At 38.8% G+C, this 27,208-nt stretch overlaps 1 protein-coding gene across 1 annotated transcript in view; it reads left to right on the forward strand.

Annotated features, from left to right (window-relative positions):
* The window catches only part of DISC1 (DISC1 scaffold protein), a 189,251-nt gene that overhangs the window by 127,442 nt on the left and 34,601 nt on the right, over nt 1–27,208 (forward strand). Inside the window, exon 11 of the mRNA XM_051783465.1 lies at nt 19,176–19,236. Within this exon, the coding sequence (XP_051639425.1) occupies nt 19,176–19,236 (61 nt within the window). The remainder of the gene's footprint in view (nt 1–19,175; nt 19,237–27,208) is intronic.

A 27,208-nucleotide genomic window follows, 5' to 3' on the forward strand; every position in this document is an offset into this window, starting at 1 on the left:
GAGGGGACAGTAGTGTTGAGCTGAAAGCATATTAAGTAATGCAGCTAAAACAGGATTTTGCTGACACTACTTTTATCAGCTAGTCTTTCAAAGACGCAGAGATGTTGATGTCCATGCAGAACAGACAGGGAAATTGTTTTGTGACAGGGGATCTTCCCATTTCTCTTTTCCTGTCTTCCTGCTTTTCTTCCCATCCTTTGAATCTATTGATTCAAAATTAAGCCCTCTGGTACCACCTGTCCCCTCTCTCTGCAGCAGTTCTGTGCTTATGATATGTTTTGCCATGTCCGCTTTCCCAAAGGCTGCCTTCCCTACCAGCCCACCTGAGCTGCAGATGTCTGCATGTGATTTCTGGGTTAAACTCAATGCAGACACTAACTCTATAGGAACAGAGACAGTTGATGCAAATACTTAAAGCTATGACTGCAGATACATGAAATGCCTTTGTTAACAGCCTTTTGAAAAAGGGTGAATGGAAGTGGAAAAAAAAAAAAAGAGGAAAAAAGCAGGTCAAAAGCAGAGCCCTGCTGAGAGGATGAGAGGAGTTTTCAGTTTGTTTCTGTGTTATGTACCAGCTGATCAACTTTCTGCTTTGACCTCTGCAAGTTACGGTCTCCCTTTGACTAGAGTTTGAGAGCCCCCTTGATGGGCATTGCCAATCACAATCAGTCATCAAATCTGCCACCTAGGGTGCCCTTCCCTCCATGAATTGTTGGCATGTCCCAGGTCTCGTTTGGTATGAGGCATGATACACCCCTGTGCAGGAGGCTGGAAAGTAGTCTCCCTGAATGCTGGCTATTTCTGGTATCAAGGATATCCCCGGTGAACTTCTGAATCATTCTGGTCCTTCAGGTGATGTGATGATCCAGCCTGTCATCTGTGGTGAAATATACTTTGGCAGTATGCAGCGTATCCTCTTTTACAGCTAAGGATGGGACTTGCTTCCACCTTGGTAGTGCTTTTAGAAATGAAACACCAGAAATAGCCTTAATTTTGGTTGTGTCTTATAGGCTGTGGGTGTGTTAAATCAGCGTGCAATTTGGAGCAACAAACTGAGCAGTTGGACATTTGTATTCAGCTGCTGTCTCTGATTCATATACTCTTGGCTGATGTTGACACAGTTCCCATGTATTTCTGGGTCTGTTTTTGTAACTGTGAAATGGTGAAACAGTTCTGCTCTCTGTGAAAAGCATCACTTTGATTTTGAGATCCAGCAACAAATGTTGCTAAAGGCAAGATGCTGAGTGGAATGTTAAGGGTTGGAGGGGACCTTAAAGATCATCTAGTCCCAACCCTCCTGCCATGGGCAGGGACACCTCCCACTGGACCAGGTTTCTCAAGGCCTTATCCAACCTGGCCTTGAACACTACCAGTGTTGGGGCATCCACAACCTCCCTGGGCAACCTGTTTTAGTACCTCATCACCCTCACAGTAAAGAATTTCTGACTAATATCTAGCCTAACTCTCCCCTCTTTCAGATTGTACCCATTTACTCTTTGTCCTATCACTACAGTTCCTGATGAGTCCTTCTCTGCCTTCCCTGTAGGCCCCCTTCAGATACTGGAAAGTTGCTAATGGAGTCTCCACACAACCTTCTCTTCTCCAGGCTGAGCAGCCCCAACTTTCCCAGCCTGTGTTTATAGGGCAAGGGCTTCAGTCCTCTTACAAACTTCATGGCCTCCTCTGGACTTGCTCCAGCAGTTCCATGTCCTTCCTATGTTGAAGGCACCAGAACTGTATGCAATGTTTCAGGCTGGGTCTCACAAGAACAGAGTAGAGGGTGAGAATCACCTCCTTAGACCTGCTGGCCACACTCCTTTTGATGGAGCCCAGGATTCAATTTGGCTTTCTGGGCTGTGAGTGCACCCTGCCACTTCATGTTGAGTTTTTCATCAACCATCACCCCCAAGCCCTTCTCCACAGGACTGCTCTCAATCACTTCTCCACCCCACTGTAGGTGTGCCTGGGATTGCTGTGACCCAGGTGTAGGACCTTGCACATCTCTTTGTTGAACTTCGTGAGGTTTCCATTGGCCCACCTCTGTCCAGGTCCCTCTGGATGGCATCCCTTCCCTCCAGCGTGTTGGCTGCACCACGCAGCTTGGTGTTTCCAGTGAACTTTCTGAGCGTGCACTCAATCCCACTGTCCATGTCACCGACAAAGATGTTGACCAGTGTCAGTCCTAGTACTGACTCCTGAGGGCCACCACTCCTTGGCACAGGAAATTCCTTATGGAGCAGGTTGCATGAAGTTGTCATCTGGAGGCTGCTGGGTAGAAAACATCTGATCCTGGGCAGAAACCCACATAGCTTGAGAGCTACTCTCTTTTTGCTAGAAACTAATTCCCAAAGGAGTATTCTATTAACTAGCTTGGCCAGTCCAGAAGACATTTAATCAGCTCACTCCTTTAGGTGGAAGTGAGAATAGTCATTTTGTTTTAGCACTTGCAGTGGACACTTACAGGAGTCTGATATTTGCCCTCAAGTACAGTCCAGCCATACAGGCTGTCACAATTGTCGGAAGCTTCTTGGTCTGAGATAGTTGTGGTTCCCATCAGCTAGAATTCCCATCAGGATAGCCAGAGTACGTTGCTGCCTCCATGCTTTTTGTAAGAGGTTTTTTCCTGAAATAGACTTTTTTGAACAGTGAAGAATTTTGTTTTCTCTGTTGTCCATCTGTTCCCTTTATCTACATCTGGAGTGCCATGATTACCCAATCGACAGCACCAGAGATAATTTAAGAGTCTTAAAAAGCCAGCAGAAGTTTGTAGAAAGGATTTATAGCTTATTAGGGTGCCTGTATAATTTTTCTCTGTCTAAAGATTCTTTGCAGTATTGTGTCATTTCTAAGAATGAAATTGCCCCCAGGGAAAACTGAAACCCATCATAAAAATGTACTTGAGAGTAGCATTCCCTTCCTAGAAATCACTGTAAATACAAGAGGCACTATAGGTAAACACTGAAAACACAGAGCCTGTTTCTTGGACAGTTTAGGTCAAAAGAAGAAATATTCTTCAAATAATTGACGAAACAGGTTAATGACTTTTATTTCTGTTATAAATGGGATGAGATATATCTGTGTTGTATTGCCCGTGCCCCATTAGAAAGCAGATTATGTTAACACCTTTCAGAACTGATGAAGTCTGAAGATGGTGCAAATCAAATAGAAGAAATCCAATGTCATTTAATGCCTTTGTTGCTAATTTCTTAACTAAGGAGGGTGGAAGATAAAAGGTTAATCAAAGATGATTCTTACTAGGCTACAAGGTGATTTTTATGGCAGGATGACAGAAGCTGTTGCACAAGGGTTTCTTTTCATTCCTCTTTGTTTTGTCTGCCTCTCTGCTCCTCCTTGCACCCTGCAAGCTCAGCAGGTCTGTCCTGCCATCTGAACCTGGTAAGTCATTACATGCCTGACTGGCTGCCATAAGAGGGCTGGCGTGCCCCAGGAGCTCAGGGCAGTGAGGCAGAAGGTGGCACTGTTCACTCTCTGAGGGCTCGAGTGTGCTTGTGGTCCTGAACCTTCACGAACCAGAGATTCCTGTTTTTCAGGGAAGGCATGACAGAAAGTGTAGAGGAGAGCTCCTTAAACCACAGAGAGTGAATTTTAATAAATTGTTAAGAAGCTCAGGAGGAAGAGGTGGCAACTTTGGGCAGTAGGAGTTGAGTGTCAGAATTTTGTAAAATGACCATACCTGGCTACCTGTTGTCTATTTGGATGGCTCAGTTGGCCAATAGCTCTTACAGGTCATCTGATTTGGTGGGAGAACAAGTGTTCAAAACTCCGTTACAAACAAAAAATAAATTATGAAAACATCAATATGTTAATGCTTTTCGGAGAATTGTAGCTATCCAAATGTCATGGAACTTCCCACAAAAAATGCATTTGGAGCAAAGATGAAATGCTAGAAATCAAGGTAGGCAGCTGTACTTTTCTATGCTGACATGCTGCATTTTGCTGTAGTGAAGCAGTACTCACTTCCTGCTGTTGATTGCAGTCTTGTGCCCTGTTTAGATAACTTCAGGGGAAGACCAAGGAGAATGAAGTTTTTAAAAATCTGAGCTTCTCTGGGTTCATTTGAAATGAATCATTATTAAGCAATTCTGCCTCACAACTTTTTAGAGAGCGAGTATTTAATTGCTGCTACTCAAATCTATTTTCTTAGGGAATGATTCCCCTTTGGACATCTCCTTTATCTTTAAATAATTTAGTTTTAAAAATGCTGAAAATTGGAATAATGCACAATAAGGAATAATAGTTACACCACTCATTAGGGAAACGATAGCAGACTGACAGTCTCATGTGAAACACAGAGAAAGCAAGGAGAAGCTATTTTCGCCCCTCTTCTTTGCCCTGACTCTCAGTGGATGCACCTAGAAGTCTGACACAAATTACCACACATTTGTACATCTGTATATCTTAAAGAGAGACTTCTAATTGATGTTTCTCTGAGGATGTAGCAATGCAGAATGACAGAATTTTTTTTTTCTTCTTCAGAAACAAATGTTTTTTACAGTTTATCTTCCTCTTTATGAAACGTCATGTGAGAAACATTAGCCACCAAGAACCCAGTGGAAAAGAACAGCAAATTGAAAAGAACAGTTGTAATGGAAATAAGGAAAGAAAACAACGCATGAACTGATTTGAAAAAAAAAAAAAAGGAGAATTCAAATCCACCTGAATAGTCCTTTAAAGGCAGAATTTTTTCACAGTAGATCCTGTTGAATCTTACAGTAGTGTGTTGCTTCTCTGCCTCTGAAAATTCATTTGTACTTGTAATAGGAGATTCCTAAGGCTAATCTAAGCCTTCCTGTGCTACTAAATAGGTAGATGTAATAAGCAGTCAATTGATTACCTAGTTTCAGAAGCACTTATTGTACCATATCTCTTTTACTTTTTCAGGCACTCTAGCTCATCTCTTTTTGCTGCTGAGTTTTCATGCAACAGTAAGCATTTTATAGTGCTTACTTTCCAAAATATGCCTTTTGTTTGTTTGTAGTCTGACAATATATTCATTTTCTTTCAATTTACGTATGCTTTCTGATCTTTCATGTGTTACTGTCATCCATATAAAGCATTTTTCATCCATCTGAGTATTCAGAAGTCCTTGCCAGCTATTTATAATTCACTAAAAGCCTGTTTTCTGTTTCACACATGAGTTTGTATTGCAGCTAGGATGGAATCTGTCATGTATTTGTGTGCCATTTTATCTCAAAAAGCGTGTCCAGTGTCTCATATGGGCAAATCCTTCATTCTCACCGCTACCACCAGGAGGTTACAGCTGTTTAGCTGGTCATACACATGGACCTGAAAGTATTTTGCTGAGGTACTTGACTCAAACATCCAAATTTGTTTTCTCGAATCTCTTTTTTTTTTTATACCTCTCTACCTGGTCCTGCTATATCACAGTAATTTCTTTCAGGGCTTGTGAGAAGCTTTGGTTTGTTCAGCCCCTATAGATTCCCCTATAGATTAGACTCTTGCCTAATTAATTGAAGAATTATAAATATTAATGATGAAATACGTCTCTGTCCCAGCTCTAGCCATCCAAGTGTGTGAGGAATGACGATTCTTATATAGTTGACTATAAAACCTGTCCATTGAATGATTTCTATTATGTAATCTGAAATCCCATAATTTGGTTTAAGATAAAATAATTTTGAAGTTGACTAACTGTTATTTCTGTTACGTTTCTGCAGAGAATAATGATGTATTACGGGTTAGCATTTGTAGAATAAGCAGCTTTATAAGGCAGTTACATAAAAATTGCAAAGGCTTTACCACAAAATGGTCCAAGGTATGAATCTTAAGATCATCTTTGGACAGGGGGAGTTATAGCCCATGTACTGTGCTGACTTGATGGCTTGACCTGAATTGACTGTAGGGTCTAGACCAATACTAGAATAATAGGGTCCAGAATAATACCCATTGGCCCTTTCTCTTATTTTTATGTGACACCTTCTGTCTTCATCAGAGTTGTAGTCCTGAGGTAGAACTTCGTTAGGATACATCTTTTCCTGTTGTGTCTATGTGCTTCTGTTTCAGCAGTTTGATCCAAAGATGCTATGTGGTCTCTGAAGTTCATTAACTTGGTTAACTACTTCCACAGTTGTGGGTATGCGTATATACACGTATGCTGTTTGCCCAAAAAGTAAGTAGTCCTACACTACTTGTTACTGGGATCTTCCTGCCTTAATTTGTTGTGGGCCTCCTGTCATCATTATTAAACTGTGACTTTTTAGTCTCTGACTGTGTGGTTGGTATGTGCTGGGTTTGTCTCCATGAAGGAAACTGAATAGCTTTTTTGTGTTAGTTGCATTTTCATTTGAGCAGTATGTTCTGTGTTAAATTCCCAGATCCTCCAAGTCTTCCTCATACTGTTCTTTTCCTCACACCTGTTCTTTTAATTCAGATGGGAAAGAAAGTGTTGCTACCGGGTTCTGAGGATTTCCACACCTCCTGCAAGTTAATTTTGCCCTCTCTTTAGAACAGGCCAGTACTGCTTATCAGGCATCAGGGTCACCAGCATCAGACCATGCTGCTGGGAGCTGAGACATTCTGGCTTCTCCCAGAAATGAAATCAGACATCTTTTTAGAGGTGCTTAGCCCAAGAATTAGAATTTCCTAGAATTCTAATCATACCCCTTATGTTTTCACCCAAAATACTGTGCTTTGGAGCTGTGCTAATTGACCTAATGTTCTGGTTTTAGATTCCTGGTAGTAACCCTCAGAGCTAATTTACACAACGCACTCTGAACTGAACTTGGTAATGCAAATATAATGTCGTATTAGCAAACTATGAATGGTTCCTACTGGGATTTGTACAATGATTCTGAGCTCATTACTGTCATTCAATACTGTGGATGAGTACAGGAAAAATAATTAAACAAAATAGTACTTTAAATCCCAAAAGGAATGTAAAATCAACAAAGTTGAAAACCCAGAAGTCTTAACTTGTGTTTAATATATACACTCTATGGAAAGGGAGGGGGAAGCAAGGATGTGTGTTAGATATTCAGCATAGCTGCCCAACCTAATTGGATGGAAAAATTGATACCCAGTGAATCACGTATTCCCCCAAATGATTCCATATTTCTCTGAATTTAAGACTGGTAATGTTACGTGGAAAATGGTTTAAGAAGTATTTTCTTCTAATCCTTCTTTAAATATAAATCATCTTCCAAAAGTGTTGCTTGGGGATTTAGCTGTGTGACTCCTACTGATATCACTGAAAGTCTCACGGCTAAAATGCACAAACAGCGCTTTGAAAAAGCCTCTTGCAAGGAATGAGGCAACACTGTAGAAACATTGCTGTGTGAGCATTTCTCATTTCTATAACTTGGCCTGGTGTTACCAGCAAAATCTATGAGGGACCTTAAAATTCAGAAAACTGTTGAATATTCCTCAACTTTGCATAAATGTACAGGCTGGTACAAGTCCACTTCTATTAGACTGTGGGCAATTTGTCCCAGCCTTTAAAGCTCAACTGGGGACGGGGGAAACTGGCAGGAAAGTCACTATAATTGTTCAGCTGACATATCAGTGAGTCAACCAGGCAAAGAGGCAGCAACTTCATTGAAAACCTAATGTCCAGTGTGGTGAACTGTAGCACTTGGCTATACTCAGACTTGAACAGAGTGCCCTAAACAATGGGCTGTAATGTGCCCATCTGCTGCAGACCAGTTCAGACCAATGGAGTTTCCTTTGGGCTCAGTTCTTCAGCAGCACTTTTGAACCTACTCTTCATTATGACTTTTTTTCCTATCTGACTCCCTCCACTTCTGTTTTTGGCACTACTCCCATGTTTTTCTGGGCAGGCTGTCTCTCTTAAGCTGTTAAGTGCCCAACAATTAGACTGAATACCAGAGTAGGAAATCCAAGTCAACTTCTCTATGTACAGGATGTGGGACTGGTGGAAAATTTCAGTCATTGGGTATCACAGCCCTTGTTGTTGTCCATCTGGTGGACAATTCCGTCTGCCTGTCCACCTTTTGTATGAAAGAATGGTGCGAATAACATGGATGTTGTCTGTAGGGCTGATTAGTTTGTCCTGAGAGTGTCCAGAAGAAGTAAGAGTTATTGCTGCTCTTGAACCTTAGTGAAACGAGAAGGTTAAGAGAGGAGGTATGAAATCCTAACTCTGTACATTTTGGAATAGCCTCATAATACTGTTCTTGCTGTAAGTTTTGGGATGTTTTGAGGATTTGGACTTTGTTTTTTTACCAGAATTGGACTTCTGCCTCATGTCTTCAAAACTTAAGACATTAAAACTTTCCAGGTGACACTTGAAAACTAATTTAGATCATGAAGTTTAGATCAACTAAGCATGTGAAATCATACGTAAAGAACATCTGATATTAGAAAATGTTCAGTTAAGCTACTGTAAAAGCCATTAGGGATTTATTTCAAAATCACCAGAATGACCAATAGAATGCCCGCAAACTACTGTCTCAGGAGTCCTTATGAGATTGTACTTAAAAGCTTTTGTTTCTGGAAGTAGATTAAACACTGCAAATTTGATATGGAGAGCAAAACCAGAAGTAAAATTCCCTGTTGTATTGAATGATTTACACCTTAAGTGAAAGAGGAATTTGAAAGGTGGAAGAGTGGAAACTAAAAGGAAGAATGGAGGATAAAACAAGACACAAACAGCATAGACTTAGGAGTTGGGGAGGGAGACAGCTTGGGTCATATGGCAGGCAAAATGTATATAAAAGAAAATCATAGTTGAAAGTGAAGAAAAAGTGTCAGCTCCAACAATAATTGTTATTTTCAGGGAATTTTTTTTAAAAGGCCACTGCATTAAAGCAAACTGCTTTGAAGAATTGAGTTCACTCATCCTACTTATAATATAGCAGTGCTGAGACTCGATATGAAGGGCAAAGTATTTAATTTCCTTGTTTTATGGACATTACATAAACAGAAGTCTTAGGGTTTAATTCAAATAAAAGATTTTCTATTGATGGTGAAACTCTCTGCTTCAATTTTGAAAGAGATTTTGAACTAGTAATAAGACTGCATTTTCATCATCTTTCTAAGGAAAATATGAATAGAGTTTTGTTGGTTTTTTTTTTTTAAAAAAAGGTTACAGGGACCTCAAATATTTTACAATTTATCCAGATAAGGGGAAGATGCAGATTTATGCCTGGCTGTGGTGACAGAAGAGGGTGTCAAGGAAAAAGAGATAGGAAATAGAGAGTAGCACAGATGAAAATTACATGGTAATTTGCAGTGTAGTAGGTTTTGTCTTCCTCTGGAATGTCATTGGAATCCCTTGTTTATTACAGAGTGTAAAGTGGTGTGTACAACTCATTTATAAAATGTACTTTACCATCCTGTGGGAAATCTTATGCCTTCATTGTGACCACCTTAACTTAGAGATATTAAAACTGTCGCTTTCAAGAGCTCTAGTGTAGTAGAGTTTTGCACTAGGAAGTTAATAAGAAAACTAACAAAGAATTTGTAACAGTGTAAGCAACATTTTTAAGTCAGCCAATTAAATTAATGATCCTGTCTTGAAAGCAGTTCAAAAAACATCTGCCCACTCAACAGTGTGCCCTTGTGTCTGTGACTCTGCCCTTTTGGGTGCTCAGGATTAGTAGAAGCACTTAGTGCACATACATTCTTGTAGGTACATCTGTTTTACTCAGCTGCAGTAACTCTCCCAATTATATTGTGTAAATCTTTGCCCTGGCTTTGTGTGTAAGTAGCAGAGAGGCTTTTAAGGCATCACTGCATGTTCATGGCCAAAAGCATCATGTTTACACTGATATGTCAAGTATAGCCAAATATAATTGATTGGTTTAATGAAACTCATAAGCAGTTCTGTGCAGGTTGCATAATGCTAGGAGAAGGATGAGAAGGAAGTATCCAGGGAAAAGATATTAAGGATTTAGGAAAATGATATATTAAAGCTGTCTGCTTTGCTCTTTGTCCCTGAAATAGCTACAGAACAGCCTCTGTTCAGCCTCTCTGCTGGGCAGCTTCACATTTTTCATGTTTGGAAGCCCTGTTAATGCACTGCAGAAAGGATGCCTGGTATAGCCAACATTGGTCAAGTAGTTTACAAAGGGTTTCTGAAAACTTCAGTGTATGTGGGACACTTTGCTTCGCTGTATCATGGTCTCATTGTCACCTATTCTTCAAAAAGAAATTGCTGCTTCTCTGAAGTTTGAAGACCTGTTCTAGATCCTTGGAGAGAACAGCAGTACAAAAACGCAAGGTATCATTTTTAAGCCTTGGTACAGGCAGTCCCTGCTTTATTTGATGTCATTTCAAGGTTGTTAAAAAATAGCTTGCAATGCTGAATATTCTTTCTCATCACTGTTGCAATTTGTATTACTTCTAACCCTCGGTATATACCTTTGAGATCAGCTTTGCTTTCTTTAACATAATCTGAAGGACTGATGTTTTTGCAGCGATTTGTTCTACTATGAAGATAAGTGTTTGTGATTTTCCTTTGTCCTTTGGCCTTTTTAACACTTTCTTTTTTGTTGTTGTTGCTTTTCAAAGCTCTTATGCTTGTGCTCTGCTCTCCCTTTAATCTCTTCTAGTAACCAGATTCTAAGACAGCATTTGGGAGCAAATTCCTTCTTTTTTTTCTTTTTGGCTGTGCTGCAGTGCTGTGGTTTTGTTCTGTAAAGAAATTTTGAGCACAAACATCATCTGTATTAAAGAGTTGTATATGTTGAAGTAAGAAATATATTTTATCCTCTGGTGGAGGACTGTAGGTCTTGTAGGTGCCTGGGTTCTTGCTAATTTGTATGGCCTGACTAGTCAGCATGTTGAGCTGGGGAAAAAATAATTAGCAGTATTAAGACTAGCATGGAATTTTGCAGAGCTCTTTTGGGAAAAAAAAACCAAACTTCTGGAGGAGTTATAGTGATTCAAAGAAATCTTTGACCATTTTTCCTTTGTGACCTTAAATTAAAAAGCCAAAGTGAGCCAGTAATTTAATATAGTTTTTTGGTTGCAATTTAGGTACTAAAGCATTAGATGTAATACTGAATACTTGAAAGTTCAGCAGAACAGACACTATGGTATAACTGAAACCAGCTACTGTTATTTTAAAAGCCTTGATGTTGTTGAATGTTTGTGACATATGTCCAGTTCTCTATGGATCATCCATATTAGTCGTAAAGTATCCTCTTAAGCCAAAAATTGAATTATGATTTCACTTTTTTATAGTTTGTCTCTTCAGACAAAAACCTTTGACCTGTTCCTGCTTTTCATAACATAAGCATTAGGTGTTGTCAGTCATTGTCATGGAGCTTAGCTCTTGCATAAAGCCTAATTGTTCTCTGTTGTTTGTCTTGGATAGCTATATAAAAGGCTCATTCTGGGTCTTTTTATCTTATCTAACAGTGTTAAAATAAATCTTACTTCCAGGAAAAACTTGTGGCAATTCAAGTAACAAGTCTGAACTCTTCTGGTGCCTATGCACATGTTGAGTCTGGTTGCCTTGTTCGGTTGTGTAATGATTTCCAGATGATGTCTTGTGACTGCTGACAATCTGCAGAGGGCAAGCTGGCCACATGGCTCTCCTTGATGTTCAAGCTTTGCTTTGTGAGGAGAAAGGAGAAAAGAATTTTTTTTGGGGGGAGGGAGTGTCTGAACAGATGGTTAGCAGAGGATTGAAGTAATAGGTAGTGAACAGGCAGAGAGGAAAACCAGGTAAGAGAAAATGTGGAGAAAATGTAAGCAGATTGCTCTCTCTCCCTCTACCTTCCCCTTCATTTCTCCCAAATTGCTCAGTAAAGAATGGAAGGGAAATAGAAATGGAAAGTGAAAGGAAACTTTCCTTTTAGTTTTTGGAAAAGACATGATACTTTCAATGCTAAGGTAGATTAATAAGTTATTGTGTAACAAAATGTAAACAATTATTTGGGTTGCTGCAGAGAAGCAAGCAAAACAGGATGGTCCCATCCATGTGTTGGGATGGGAGAGTGAAACTCAACCCTCACCTGTCCCAAAGGAGAATTCAAGAACCTCCATCCCCTGAGGATGTTGTCAGTGCAGATCCCCAGCATTCTCCCAGAAGTGGTACTAGGCAGTCACTCTGGAGCTAGAAATTGTGCATGGATCCATGTCTTAACTTATTTTAAATAAAGTAAAAGCTGTCTGTAATGAAGAAACCTTTCTGGTGCAAGTTGGCTTATTTATGTCAGCAGTGTAAAGCAGAGAGGGAGTTTGGGTTTGAGTTCTGATTTCCCTGTCGTGAGAATGTTGCCATCTGGTAAAAAAACAAGAAGTACGGAATGGTTTCTTCCATGGTTTTCTGCAGCCAATTTAAAACTCCATTTGGTGCTCTCCAATCATCTGTAGCTTTTGAATCATTTGTGGAAAAGCAATCAAACCTGTGATGGGGGATCGGCACCTAGCTGTGGTTATTGCAGAGGTGGTACATGCAGGAAAGAAGTTGGAAGGCCAGGAGGCAGCTTCCAGACCTGAGACTGGACAGGTGGGTGGTCTTGTGCTATTTGCTTTGTAATCCTCCCTACACTTTATATAGTCTCTTAAAGTATCGAGACAGGTCTTTTGCAATGTAATTGTGTGCTCTGCGTGTACTGCTGAGCCAACATGTCACCTACCGCCCCATTAGTTTAGAATCAGTATGCTTGCTTTGATACTGCATAATAAAGCAACTGATAGAATTTCAGCTGTTATTTTTAAAAGGTAGATTGTTTACTGAAAGCAATTTGCCTCCTTCTACCTGCTGTCTCCCACGTGTAGCATGGAAGGACCCCCTGTGTCAGGCTTGACAGATTTTACAGAAATCTGAAAGAAGCTGAGAATGCATGTGAAAGTATGGTAATTCTCTGAATTTAGGCAGTTTAATCATAACAGAACTTGAAGGGTCACCTGTCTCTTTGGATGAAAAGTACTGCATACAACAAAGAAGGTTCAGGAAGCAAATTCTGGGAATGTCTGTTTCTCAGATGTGCCTTTTTATTCAGGGTGGTTTCCCCCTGCTCCCTGTCACCTCTGCAAACCTTTTATGTGTTTCACAGAGAGACAGAATTGTCAGTTGTTATAGGCAGAGCTGCTGGCGCCTCCTGTCATTTCTCTTTGTAAGATCTATTTTCTGGTTTTTATTTCTTTGTCAAACTTCTGTTCATGCTGAGATTTTCCATACCTTATATCCTCCCTGACATCCAACTTGAGAGCAGAATATGGCATCTCTGTTAAAATCAGTATTTTCTATATACTATCTATGTTTAGCTGTAATTTTTTTTACATCAAAGGCAAGGTATCACTTGTCTCATTGCAGGCTCAAAATTCATTGTTGCACCAAGACCTCCAAATTAAGCCATCCTTAAATACATTGAGAGCCTTGTAGACAGAGACACAAGCAGATGGAGTATGTTCTTTGCCTACTTCTGCTATGTGTAAAATACCACCATTTCTCCAAACAAACTGGTATTTGGCCTTTATGGGATCTCCTAAAGAGAGAAAACTGGTTCTCCTGGTTTTGCAGTACCCACCCACTCCCAGCATGTCTAGAGGTTAGACTATGCTTCTTCCTGTTCAGGATGTACCAATGTGTTTGAGAGAAATTTAATAGTAGACCTTCTGTATCCACAACTCCAAAGGGAATTTCCTGAGGAAGACGAGTTCACACTGTACTTTTAGTCTTTTCCTGTTTCAGTGCAGTGGGAAAACACTATGCTGTCCTGTGTTCTGCCAATTTTGTATTTCTCCATTAGTCTTCATATATTTTTATTACTTCCTATGTTTTTCCAAAGTTAGAGGATATGAATTGAAAGTATACTACAAGATTTTAAATGTAAGAGTGAGCAAAGTATTTTAAGACGGTGATTGTTTGTTCCTATGTATCAGAAGAGTTGCTCTACAGTATCAGAGCAGTTGACTATCTAGTGCTGAAGAGGCAAGTGATGGTGATGGAAATTTTCATATGGACAAGATACAACGCACTGCATCCTTCTGCAAGCTCTGAAAGCAGTGGAATAGCATTTGACAATAGATCTCTGAAAGCCCCCTGTTCTCCTGTGGGATGGGATTGTGACAAGATCAACATTTCTGAATCACTCAGCAGTTGCTGCAGACTCTTTCCCATGCAGAGGGACTGAGACCATCCAGCAGTCCTATATAGTACAGCCCTGCTGCATTCACACATTTCAGTCCCAGCAGAACTGCTGTTCTCGACCTGCCTGCCGGTGGCATGCCACAGCAAAGCACAGCTTTCCATTTGTGTGGTCTGACAGTATCCTATTCTCCAGGCCAGCTGTTTTCAGGAGGGACAAACCTTGTGATTGAGTTATGAAATCATCTCTAACTAGGGAGAGGGTATTTTCAACTCCATCAAGTAAGATTGGGCTACATCTTTAAATGTCTGGCTTTGATTTCTTAGATGTTCAGATTTTAGTCTTTCCAGATCACCTTTATGTAGTGTTTCTGTTTATGGAATACTCAGTCCATTTGGACTCCTAAATTTTGGTCACCTCATCTCTGGTGGCAGTAATTTCCTTAGGCAAATTTTGTGCTGTTTTGCAGTGATATTTTGAGGATTAGCACATTCCTTAGAACAAAACACAATTTCTGGAAGAGACAGGTAATAACTACATATCTCAGTATATACTTCATTACTGAAAAACAGTCAGTGAACCAGCACAGAATTTCATTCCTCTTTTTTGAGTATTTGCACTTTTTTATCAAAGCACTTATTTTCCTCTCTTTAATCCTGGCCTTTTTAGTTCTTTCTAGAGTTCTTTGGGAACAATGCACTGGAGGGAGGCCATTGTTCTTCACACAGAGCTTGTTCTTTGGGTTTATCCCCTGTCTGTCTGCAGGATGCAAAATTCCTTACCATTCTGTAATCCAAAATCTTCTTACTGGGGGCTGGATAAATCATCTTGACATGTAGTTGAGCAGCTGAGATGTCATCTCTGAAGTTTGACTGTCTTTTCAAGTTAACCTTTAAATGTATTGAAGCCATTCTTCAGTTTTTCAGAGCCAAACTTCACACATTAATGTTGTACATCTTCCATGACAGAAAAGATTAGAATCATTTTCATAGAATCATTTTCTGCTTTTGCTTTTCTCTTAGCATTAATAACAATTTCTACACTTAAAAAATAGAATAGTGACAGGACAAGCAACATGTCAGCCTTGTTCACACCTAATTCTGCCCTCAGAGTTTGCCCCAGGTGGATCAATGCATGTCCATGTAGTTTCTTTTATTTTTATATCATTCTTAAGAGACTAATCTCATCCTAGACCTTAAGTCAGGCAAAAATCTCCCTGAAGCCACTGGGAGTTTTGCCATACCTGACTAATAAGATATTTGAGAAGGAACGTAATGCTTGCGAATTGGAGAGACCAATTTTGTAGGCTTCAGGTTCATCATGCAGGCAGGTAATGTCTGGCAGTTCTTTTCATGCTGGGTCTTGATCTTCCAGCAGCCATTGCAGCTCTTCCAACCTTTAATTCTGTGTAAAAATGTGTGTTCACATTATTCATCCACACTGTCCACACGTTAAAAAAAGAAAAAAGAAATAATACCTTTTAGGGTGGAAGGCAAAAATTAACTTTGGACTTTGTATCTCTGGGACTCAGTACATCACTTCTCTGGGAGAGAACTACAGACCTGTGGGGTAGCATGTAAAAAACTACTGTGATATTGACTACAATTTTTTTTAGGCCCGTAATTCAGTTTTAAAGACTTATTCTTCTGAGTTGCCAAGCATCCACATCTGGAATGTCCATATGAACACTGTGTTCAAGGTGTCTCCAGTCAGATACTTTACTTTAGAAAATATTGATAATAGAACCCAAAGCATATATCATGGCCCATACGTCTTTTTAAGCTCAATTTTTGAGGACCAAAGAATAAAAGACCAAAGAATAAAAGTGATGATATCCTTTCGTATGCAGGCTTGAATAATCTTTGTAAGTAAAAGAAATAGCATTACCCCATTGGGGCTGCTTTCAGATGAGAAATGACACGTGATGTTATTTTAAAAGAACGCTATGTAGGTTAATTATTGAAAGGTATTTATGCAGCTTATAAAATGGCAGATTTATGCTCTATTACAACTAAAAGGCCACCACAGGAGTTCACTGCTGCTCTTCAACTCTGTCTAACCAGGACTGAATCCAAGACTGGACTTTGCTGCTCTAAGGAGGGAGAAAAATTTATGAAAAAATAAGAGAAGGAAATGCTGACTCACTTTTCTTCAATTAAGACTTCATAAGAAAAGTTTATTTTTAGTCTTTGCAAATTCCCTGGTGTCTGATCTTCTGTGAGTATTTATACTTCTTTATTTTAATGGAGTATTTATACTTTTTTATTTTAATAACTCCCTTCAAGGCCAATATGAGCTAAGCATGTACATCCCCAGGGAACTGATGAAAAAGGCAATCCCATTCACTTAAATGTAAAAATAAACCATTTGGCATGCAGAAAAGAATCTCATAAATTATTATTTCTTTTTTTTTTTCTCTGTCATCTAGTACTTTCTTGGCCAGATTGAAGGCATACACAGTTTCCTGTATGCATTTCTTTGCTTTGAAGTGTTGGTGAATAAACTCATTAAATTAGAACAAAAAAAAATTTTTCTAATTTGTTGCTTGTCTTCTATTTCAATGGATACTCTAAAAGACTGAAAGTATTTCTGTATTTGTTGTAGTGCCATTTGCAGTTTATTGCAAGGGAAGTAACCTTAATCAGATTTTTAAGCTGCGTTTTCCTTCCAGCAAAATCTCCAGGTTACAGCTTTTCCAATTACATGCAGAAGAAGGCAAGGAGACAAAGATAGTCTAGGGAGCTTTCCCTTTCAGCAGCAAAGTTTGCATTTCTTTTAATGTAGTTAAAATGTTTGACAGGAGAGAGTAGGGTTTAGTGATGTGAGGTGATTTCCAAATGAGTGTTAGCTTTTTACTGACCTACTTTTTACTAGTGGTGTATTCTTGTCCATTACTTTTTGTCATTGAATAATGCTGATATATTAAGCTGTGTGCTTCAAGGGCATTGTAAAATTGCATGTAGGGGCAGGACTGAACTGTGAAAGTGCGAATTACTCCATCAGATCAAACCCAATTAAAAAGTGACAAGCACAGCAGGAGAAATTGAAAGCAAGGTTTATCTTTCATGTAACATAAGAAGCCACTATATCGGTTAGAAACAAAGCCAGTGTGAAACAGATTCTCCACCTCTTCTCATCCCTCTCCAAAAACTAATAATATCTGCTGACTTTATTATCGAAAAGAATAAGCCCCTGAGTTGTAATGGCTCATGTTGAAGGACACTGTGACAATGGCAAGAGAAGGGGAAGTACGGCACCTGTACACCTTGAAGATATTTGCTGTCAAAGCATGCACTGGGCCTCAGGTCAGCGCATTTGGGGATTGACGGATAGGGAGTTTGGAAAAGTGGTGATCATTAAAATGTGTCATTAAAGGAAGACTTACAGTTTTGCCGACTCTCTGCAGTTCCACACGAAGTGTAGGAATAAGAGCACGGTAAGGAAACTGTGAACTTCCACTAAACCCTGTAGTTGTTACAGAACTGCTACAAGCTAGGAAAAGGTGTTTAGTCTCCAGTGCCATTGTAGAAATCCTTATAGAACCTTTTGCATAACATCTACCAGCACTCTTCTAATGGTCAGTTGGATCTGTGAATGTATAAGCTAATGCAGTTGTCTATGTACAATATAATACTGCACAATCATCCTTCTGGAGTACTGGGGTTGTGGTGAGTTTGGGTTTTTTGTTTGTTTCAGGTTTGTGGGAGTTTTTTTTGTTTGTTTGTTTGCTAATCCAATAAACTTGTAAAATAAACAAAACAATAAACCAACCAAAAAGTAAATCAACTTGGCAAAATGTGTTCCATACTTGCTATTGGGATGCAGAGTGCTTCAGTGATGTGTGACTGCTGTGTGACAAGGTGAACACCACCTTCGGCAGATAGTCGATATTACATTGACCCTCATACCTGCTGCTAATGGCATGACCTCAGTGAACTCCTGTGTGTGTGTGTGTGTGTGTGTGTGAACTAAACTTTAGCACACCTGATTTGATTAATGCTGAGTTTTGAGGTTCAGCTTTAGTGCATGTGACATTCTACTTTTTCAAGAAAAAAACCCCACTAAACAAACACAAAAGGGAAAAGTGAGAAATATGTGAAGCACTTGATATGTGTAAGCTGTGCTCAATGGCACTGTATTGTGGGGAAGATGGGGGAGATGAGTGGGTAAATTCACAGGGTACATGATCCATATCACAAGTTTTGCCTGTAAAAACAGTGATGCTCCATAGGATGTATATTCATGTAAAATATATATTTAATTGATGTACAATGAGTTAAGACTTTATAATAGAGACTGCCTGATTTACAGTCCTACTAGACTTGAAGTTGGCAAGCAGCTGTTAGGGAGGGGGGAAAAGTTATAGTGTGAAAATGGTTATTATCTAAAAGCCTCCATTTTCCTGGAGGAGGTTTACCTTTTCCCCATTTGTACCATTGATAAGTACCAATGGTCATCCAAAGGAATGGCTTTATTGTTGTGTGTTATGGTCTGTTGGAGTTTCTTCTGGGTGAAAAAGCTGTAGGGACTCTTTCAGGCAATGTCTAGGTCTGAACTTTAAAAACAAATACACAAACCACCCCCCCAAACACCAAACCACAAAAAAGCACAACCTAAATTTCATAATGGTCTTGAGTGGTATTTCTTTTCTAATAAAACCTTTTTGGTTTTATCAGAAAAAGTTTGATACAAGATTCATAACATTTTAAAGAAGTATTATGCATGCATTAGGCTTGCTTCCTTCTCCTAAAGGTAAAGGGGAGGACCTAGTTGTGTGGGTGCTGTTTCTTTTTTTGTGGGGATGATTTTGTTTGGTTTTTTTTTTTTGTCAAGAGGAAACTTCCACAAACTATGCCTTTGTTAGTCCTACCATTTTTCTGGCACAACCAAGAGGTTAATGCATTCATTGCTAGATATATTACTGTAATAGAGATACAATAGACTTTCAAGAAAAAAGGGAGAAGACACCCACACTGTAATTTGAATGTGAAAAAGATTAATGGAATTCTTATTCCTGACTGATATATGTAAAATATGTGGGTAAGAGTTGAGTTGGTTTAAAAAAAAAAAGAAAGCCCCCACAAAACTGTGCAGTTATACCATTACCTAACTCTGACCTTTATTTTGTAGTGACCAGTGTAAAAGAAAATGCTGAGAAGTACATGGAGATTCTAGAGGATAAACTACATAGGTAAGGATGATATAATGGAAAACTTTGAAATCTTAAAAATGCTTGTTAATGCAGCATTGATATGCATAAAAGTGTTAGGGAATTTGCATTAGAATAATACCAAAAATAGTTCAAAGTAGGAAATTCCACAAGTGTTAAGATCTCTCTTCATGATCATGTTCAGCAGCTTTTCTGCCAGCCTGGCAATGGGTGCAGGTAAAAGAATCACTGTTCAGTGCACAGGACTGCCCTGGAATGGTGGTGGTACAGCCAGAGAATGAGCTCCGTGCGTGGGGTTATGGTGTCTCACTCCAGCTTTACCTGCAGGTCTTGTAACCAGAAGTGTGATCTCTTAAGCACCCAGAAACCCCCAAGTTTTAGGGATGTGACAACTGGTTGAAAAATCACCCCTTTGTTACTATTCAAAACCAATTCTGAGCAGGGCCGAGTCCTTAACCAGAACTCTGGGCATCTTTAACAAGTAAAGGCACTCTATCTAACAGTTCTGAAATAATGCCAATTTGGGGTCTTGTGGAAAGCAAATAGAAACCAAGACAACAATAGAGATATTTTAAGAACTGAATCCCAATGCAGAATTTACATATGTTTATGGCTTTGGGTTTTTTTTAAAAACAAATGCTAACATTTATATTTCCTTCTCTTGCTGCATGAAGGGGGCTCTATGTGACCCCCTCCAACTTAAGGCTTTTCCTTAAATATGATCAGCAAATATTACAGTGCTGTTCTAATGGAATCTTCTGCATTCGTGAACTTTGCCCTGAACAACTCTATTTTAATTGAAAAAGGCTTTCATACATAGTCATTGGAGCTTGAGCCTTAATAAAATGCAACTCACCAAATTAGCACCGCTTCCATTTCCACTACTAAGCAGGTATAATTAATTAAGTGTTGCCCTCACTGTTTTTTTGTTGTATTGATAAAGAGAGGGTTATATATATTTTTTTTTACTCACTCATACTTGTGAATATAGAAGTATTTATTTGGCTCAACTCTTAAATTTGAAAGTAATACAAAACTGAACAAAAAATGATGGAAGATCAAGCTGTGTGTCTGTGTGCTGCCTTAATAACATTTATACTCCAATCCATAAGTTTAAGACAAGTCTTAAGGACTTTCAGTGCATTGTCTTTTGGAAAACAATATTCTTTATTTAGTTTGGATAATACTCTAAGGTACATGGTGTAACTCTTGGGGATGGTCCTGTGCAGGCCTAAGGGTTGGACTTGATCATTTTGGGTCCCTTCCAACTCAGTAAATTCTGTGACATGTTTTGATGCTTCTAGGCTGTATGGATTTAATCGACATATCAGGCTCCCAGAAGGATGTAAATTTCTATTTAAGTGCTAAATAGTTGGAGAATCTGTATATATTTTTTTTTCTTCTTCCAGGGACTTATCAGATAGAATTTGCAGTTTTGATTTTTTTAAATTTAGTTATGGGGGATGATTGTAGTTTTGAGTTGTCTATCTTGACTTTTCTGCATCAGTCTCTTAAATTGCAGCACCTTTTTATGTGTCTTGATAGGTGTTGTTAATGAGCTTGCAGCATGCTTTTTTCTTCTCTTCTTCTATTTGTGGGAGAAATTTGCATGCTGAACTACTGGCATTCATCCTGCTTCTTTGGGGACTATCATTTCAGGGAAAGGATTAAAAGCTAAACCTTCTTTTTGGCACTGCTTTATATTTTGGAGGCATTTTTTTTAATGCCTCCAAACAGTAGTTTAAAACAGTAGTTGACCAATTCTTAGCAGCTTTAAGAATTGTCAAGTATTATAATGTATTTTGTTGCTTTTTTGTGCAAGGGTTGACTTCCTCTGTACCACACAGACCTGGGCTCGTTTTAGTCCAGGTTCTCTATTGCAGCTGGTTACATGCTTCAAAATTTTGCTGTTGAGGTAAATGTTCTTCCCTGCCTTTTCTGAGGATACAAATGCATCTATACTGCTGCACTGAACATGCTCTTAAGAGCTTGCTGTCAGCTTCTCTAACAGACTGTTGTGATGTTGCCAAGATTCTAAAATTCCCCTTCCAAACTTAAGAATAAAAAAAAAAAGAAAAAAAGCAACTAACGAACCAACCTCCCCCCAGAAAAACCACTTCCCCCCCCCAGCAAAACCCTGCTAAAACTCAGCAAATAAACCCAACAAAATACTCCTCCAAAAAACTCAGCACAGTGTTGGCCAAGGTTCCAGATGGTGAAGATTCAGTTCTGAACGTGTTTTTCAACATGTGCAAATGGTATTAGTCTAAAAATAGTTCATCTTAAGTAATTAAGGACTACGAATTTATTTTAATATTGGTGGAAAGAGAAAATCTGTAATGTTTTTATCACAAAGAAGTCTCTAAGATACTATGTCTTGAAAAATATATTTATGCTAATAAGGTGGTTTAGATATTTGGTTTTAAAAGGTTTCTTGGTCTTTAAGTAATTAAGTACACCTGCTTTACAGCTTGAATAAAAAAAACACCAAACAACTAAGCAAGAGCCAGAGAGGCTTCCTCATCCCCTGTGCCCCCCTCCTCCGGTGTAGAGAAGAAACTTGAGAGTCTTTCTCTTTTTCTGGCCTTCATATAGATGCTCAGATTACTCCTTTATATATATCATAAACTAAATAAAGAGTCCCTAAGGAAAATTTAAGGTGTAAGTTTTAAGTTTACATTTTAGACAGCAGTAGAATTTGCATCTGGCTCATGAACGCACCTTTGGGGTTGCTCTTGAAACCCAAAGAGGATCAACTCTGGGTAGCATGAATTCAAATAAGCTTCTAGAGCTTTTCTCCAGATGAAACATATCATTTTGCTAGGTAATGTTTCAAATAGAAACAACCTAGATTCAGAACACTTCAATTTAAAATAGAGCTTCAGAGTAAAGTAAAACTCTTAGAAATGTAATTTTTGACCACTTTTGCAACAGAAGAAAATTAATGAAGAAAACTCAGACCAAAACAGCTTTAATGAAGATTTGAGTTTAAAAAAGTCAATATTATCAGTTAATTTCCCCCCTCCCCCTCTCCCCTTCTTTTCTCTTTTGCTTATTTTGTGATTTTTTTTTTTTCTGGGTTGGTGAAGGGAGAGGGAACCTAGCTTATTCACTGGAGTATGTTTTGGAAAGGTGGGGTTTTTGGTGTGGGTGTTTTGTGGTTTTTTGGTTTTGGTTTTTTGTTTGTTTTTTTTGTTTGCTTGTTTGTTTTCTGGTTTTTAAAACAAATGCAATGCTTTTGACTGCAGCCTACAAAATACATGCTGTCAAGTAGCTTATAGAATATGTTTGATTAGGAGTACTACTCTTCTGATAGCCTTGTACCTAAAGGAAAAAAAAAGGGAAAATACGCATTGACAAAAAAATGAAATATGTTCAGTATCTACTGGTTTCACTCCAAAGAAGGCAAAACACCCACTAAGTCCACAGATTACTTGGCATTGTTTTTTCCTTTTAAAATAGAGGTTATATTCTGAGCAGTGGATTGACAGTTGTTGAGGACAGTATCCTTCATGAAAAGAATAAATAAATAGTATGTTTTGTAATGCTGCTGGCTGTCTCTTTCCCAGTTACCAGTATATATCAAGCCACTCCTCAAGTTTATACATTAAATCACTAGCTGCTCTTTTGAGAATGTAAATAACATTGCCATCGCTTCCAAGGTAGCCCTTGCAAACTGCTTACCTTTTGTTAGTAAACAGGAGATGTGCAAAAGTAGTCAAGAGTTAGGATAATGAAAGTGTGTTCAGCAGAGACATTTGTCTGTATAAGTATTTGAAGTGCAAGAAGTTTTGCTTAGATAACTTCAGCCCATCACTTGAGCCATTTAAGAGGGAGTGTACAGGAGAAGTTTACCATAGTAGTCTGACTTAGCTCATAAAAATTCAACTGCACATCTTCTTGTGGGACCTGTGTTCTTTCATGCAAAGTGTATTTTTTTCATCTTGCTTCTTTCCACACCAAGTGAAGGCTCTGCTTTATATCATTACCATGAGTAAAGTCGGCTTCAACCGTCAGCAACTCTTTTTAAGAACCATCAAGTTCTACCATAAGTGAGCTTAAGTCATGTAAATGATTGACAGTCATGAATTGTGCATTCAAAAGAGTGCTATAAAGCTGTAAAAGGAGATTTGGGTTAGGATTCTGTGATTAAATGGTGTCTCCTAAATCAATACTTAGATAAAAGTGGCCAGATATTGAAAAATGTGTGGGGTACAATAAACACCTTTAAAATTGATGTTAATGGAGAGAAAGTATTAAGTTATGTTTGTTTAGATGTGGGAGTCCAAGTCCAGACTTGGGTTTGAAAGTATTCACTTGTTTTTGAAGATAGCAATAAAATTGCCTGTCCTTTAAATGAAGAAGAAACCTTTGATATATATTTCTGCATGAAAAGTCATCATCATCTGAGTTATTTGCTAGCTCTTATGTATGTCAATGTAGGTCATGTGACATAAGCCATTGTGCATCTGTCACATTTTACATGCACCCTGTATCTCATTAAATCTCTGTCCTAGCTTTAGTTTGGTTCCCTTCCATTGCAGACGGGGTTGTGAGAAAGATTGATCTGTGTAAGAACTGTATGTGATAGCTGGAGAAATGAAAACAAATATGTAGAACAAGATAAATTTTTTTTAAAATCTTTCAGACCCTTGCCCTTGCAGATGCTGGTAAATGTTCTACAGTAAATGTGTTTATCTTATAAAGTGCTGTGCAAAAACAGGAATTCAGTTACACTACTGAAACATGCACTAAAATGACTTGTTTCAGCTCAGTCTTTCCTTTGGAGACCCTGCTGTGCTCTTCTTGTAGTAGTAGAGGAAAAGTAGAAGTCTTCCTTTAGATTTCTCTATACCAAAGACAACTAAGGTTAAATTAATGGTGCAAATGAGCTTAATGAGATTTATGATGAAATAACAATACTTTTATTTTTCAAGTATCCATCTGCTATATATCTATAGAAACATATTTGGAATTCACTGCCTCTGTGAAACTTATTAGAAACTGATAATCTGTGAAAGTTTGCCCTCTTAAGCAGATGGAATAAACGTGGTGAAATTGTTAGAAGAGAGTGTCACCTGAAGATAATTTTTTTTTTTGGTATGCTGTAAATTATTTGATATTTGCCCTAAGAACTGGTTTTATTTGGCATACAATATATTTCCTGAGTGGCATTGTATGCTAACATGAAACGTTATGCCTGATCCATGGCCTAAGCAATTATTGTTAAATATGATATATAGTGAAGGAGCATCTCACAAGTGAAAATACCTCTTGAGGGGAAAATGCAGAGAGCAAATAAAACATCGGGAGAGACCAAAGATCTTGGGACTATCGTCTGTCCTTCTGCAGGCACTCAGAATGCAAGAGCAAGACCTATCATGGAGCACTGCACCCTGAGGCTGAAGAAACCCCAGAAGGAGCTGCCTTCATTGCTAATTAAACAATTAGGCGTTTAAACCTTTCTCAAGACTGCAATGATTTTCTGCAGTGAGGTGAGGTTCCTGCATCCAGCTGGAGCTTGTTAGCCTCCTGCACCCACTCAGAGCTCTGTTTGAAGTCTGATGCTGTGCTGTTGAAGAGCAGTCTGTGGTAGCCAAGCCTACAAGCACAAGCTTGCAAATATTTAGCATTTTCATGACAAAGCCCCTTTTTGGTCATCTACAGACCCTTACCTTCTGTAAGGGTAAGATTTCATCTTGAACGTTAGTGCCCTGTATGTCATGTTATAGAAACTCTGATGCCTGCCATAGGAGAACTGCTAAGGCTGCTGAGTAAGGCTTTCTGAAAGCTTTTGCCTCTTGTACATGCAGCAGCGCAGGTGTGCTCGGGAGTGCCAGATGGCCTGTGGTAATTTTGTGTAACCCATGACCCACCTCAGTTTCACTGAGGGCTGTTTCAGCTGCTGGTAAAACCTTAGGAGTGCACAGATAGGACTGAAATGCCATCTTTGCCTGCCTCCCCCCAAGACTATGTGTTTTCTATTGTGCTTCCAAGAGACCATACAGCCCCATCCCTTGCTGGATAATGATCTGATCTTATTTTGCTTACCAGCAGTTCTGCTGCTGGAGTGTTAAATGCAGGTTAGACAAAATACTAGTGACTCACTTAGTCCCTTTCTTCTTCCCAGCTGGTCTTAAGTCATACACAGCTGTGAGAACATTAGCTCTGAAATTGTGAGCAGCAGACACTTTATATGCGTTGATGCATTCCTTTATATCTCATGGCCCACATGGTGATGATTTCTAAATCCCTTATCATAACTGCCTCAGGCTGGAAACAATTTTTTTATACCAGCTGATGTAAAGATGACATTTCTTGAACTGAGGGAATTTAATGTGATTGCACTGTTCTATGGGCCTCAAAAGATTATGCTGTGACTTCCATTCATCACAAAATCAGGGCTTTTAAGTGCCTTTTCCTAATTCCCAGATAGAAATCATGAAATTATTTTGGGAGAATAATATCATTCCAAAATAACTGGTGACAATTACACAAAGGTATTTTATTGTGCTATTTTCTGCGCTATTCTGCACGAAAGGGGAAACAGATAAATATAGTAAGATGCAATACTGCAATGACTGTACTTTGCCATTATTGAATGATAAAGCACCTGGTAACTTTGCAAATGTGTGCAAAACCTTTCTTCTTTAATTGACTGTCTTTCGCTCTTTGTGTTGGGTTCTTTTTTTGGGGGGGTGCCTTTTTTTAATTCATGGGTACACAGTATGGAAAATTACATAGAGTCTTACTCTGATACAAGTTGTGCTCATCTTCATGGTTCCTTGTTCACTGAGGTGTGAAGGTGATTGTGTGTGGTTAGGACAGCTTGCATCTACTGAAGAAGCAGAAATCAAGCCCTACCTGATTTCATCTGTAAGTTTGGTTTTTTTAAGGGTTTCAGTCAAATGTTACTTGATTAGTTCAGAAGAAATGTGGCTGCAACCTGGCTGCTCAGACTGCTATGGCATGCATGCATTCTCTATCAGAAACAATGTTTTCTCATGCAGGCAGTGTTTTTAATGCATTTGAAAATGTCATCCTTGCTGAGATCTGTCCCTTCAGACAAGATATCTGATGTTCTGAGGGTCCCATGCCCTAAGAGGACAAGTCAGGATTAAATGCCACAATATCACATTCCAGTTTAGATGGAAATAAACAGTCTTAAAAGCTATTCTCTTCCCTTATTATTCATTCTTTTAGCTTACATACCACAAGTCTCCTTTATAACATACTAAGTTTCAGAAATGTTTTTGTGTGCTGAGCTGAGTATGAATGCTCTGAATAGGGACACTGCACACTGAAAGGACAATATTTCACACTGCTGACGGTCTTAGTGGCCTTAGAACACATAGAAAGAACTGCGTGTCCTTGCAGATGCATAATTCTCTTTCTCTACTGTTCCTGTCTGTATGGAATATTTCTTTCTTATAATGTAACATTGATTATATAGGGGTAGTTTCCCCAAATGTGTTGTTTGCTCATGACTTCGAGCTGTTATTTATGAATGGTTCTTATCTCCCTGAAGAAATGCCCTTGGATGGCAGTGAAATCACTTGTGTTGCCTGCCCTTTCAAAAAAGCACTGCAGGACTAGGCCTGGTGTGATTAACCTAAGTACTGAAAATTGGGAACATAGAAACTTATGCTGCTGAAAGTGAGTATGGTACATAACTTGCCAGATTTGTAAATTTGGAATAAATCTTTGTACACTTCTCTGACATCTGAAGGCATTCTGCCTAAACCGTGGTTTGCTGTTCTTTAGAGTAAAATAGTCTGCCTTGAACACAATGAGTAGTTTTATCATACTGATTGGGTACTCAAAAAACCTTCAAACACCACCACCACCAAATAACTTGGGTTTCAGTAATGTTGAAAAAACACTGCGGTGTCGCCAAACCCTCATGGGACCGATCAAACATTTTACTTTGGAGAATCGGTTCTCCTTGTTGTGAGGACATTCACATTGTTTCAGTTACCTTATTTTTCAGTTT

Source organism: Manacus candei, unplaced genomic scaffold (genome assembly GCF_025592945.1).
Source record: "Manacus candei isolate 608988 ecotype Guabito, Panama unplaced genomic scaffold, ASM2559294v1 h1tg000017l, whole genome shotgun sequence".
Classification (NCBI taxonomy): Eukaryota; Metazoa; Chordata; class Aves; order Passeriformes; family Pipridae; genus Manacus; species Manacus candei.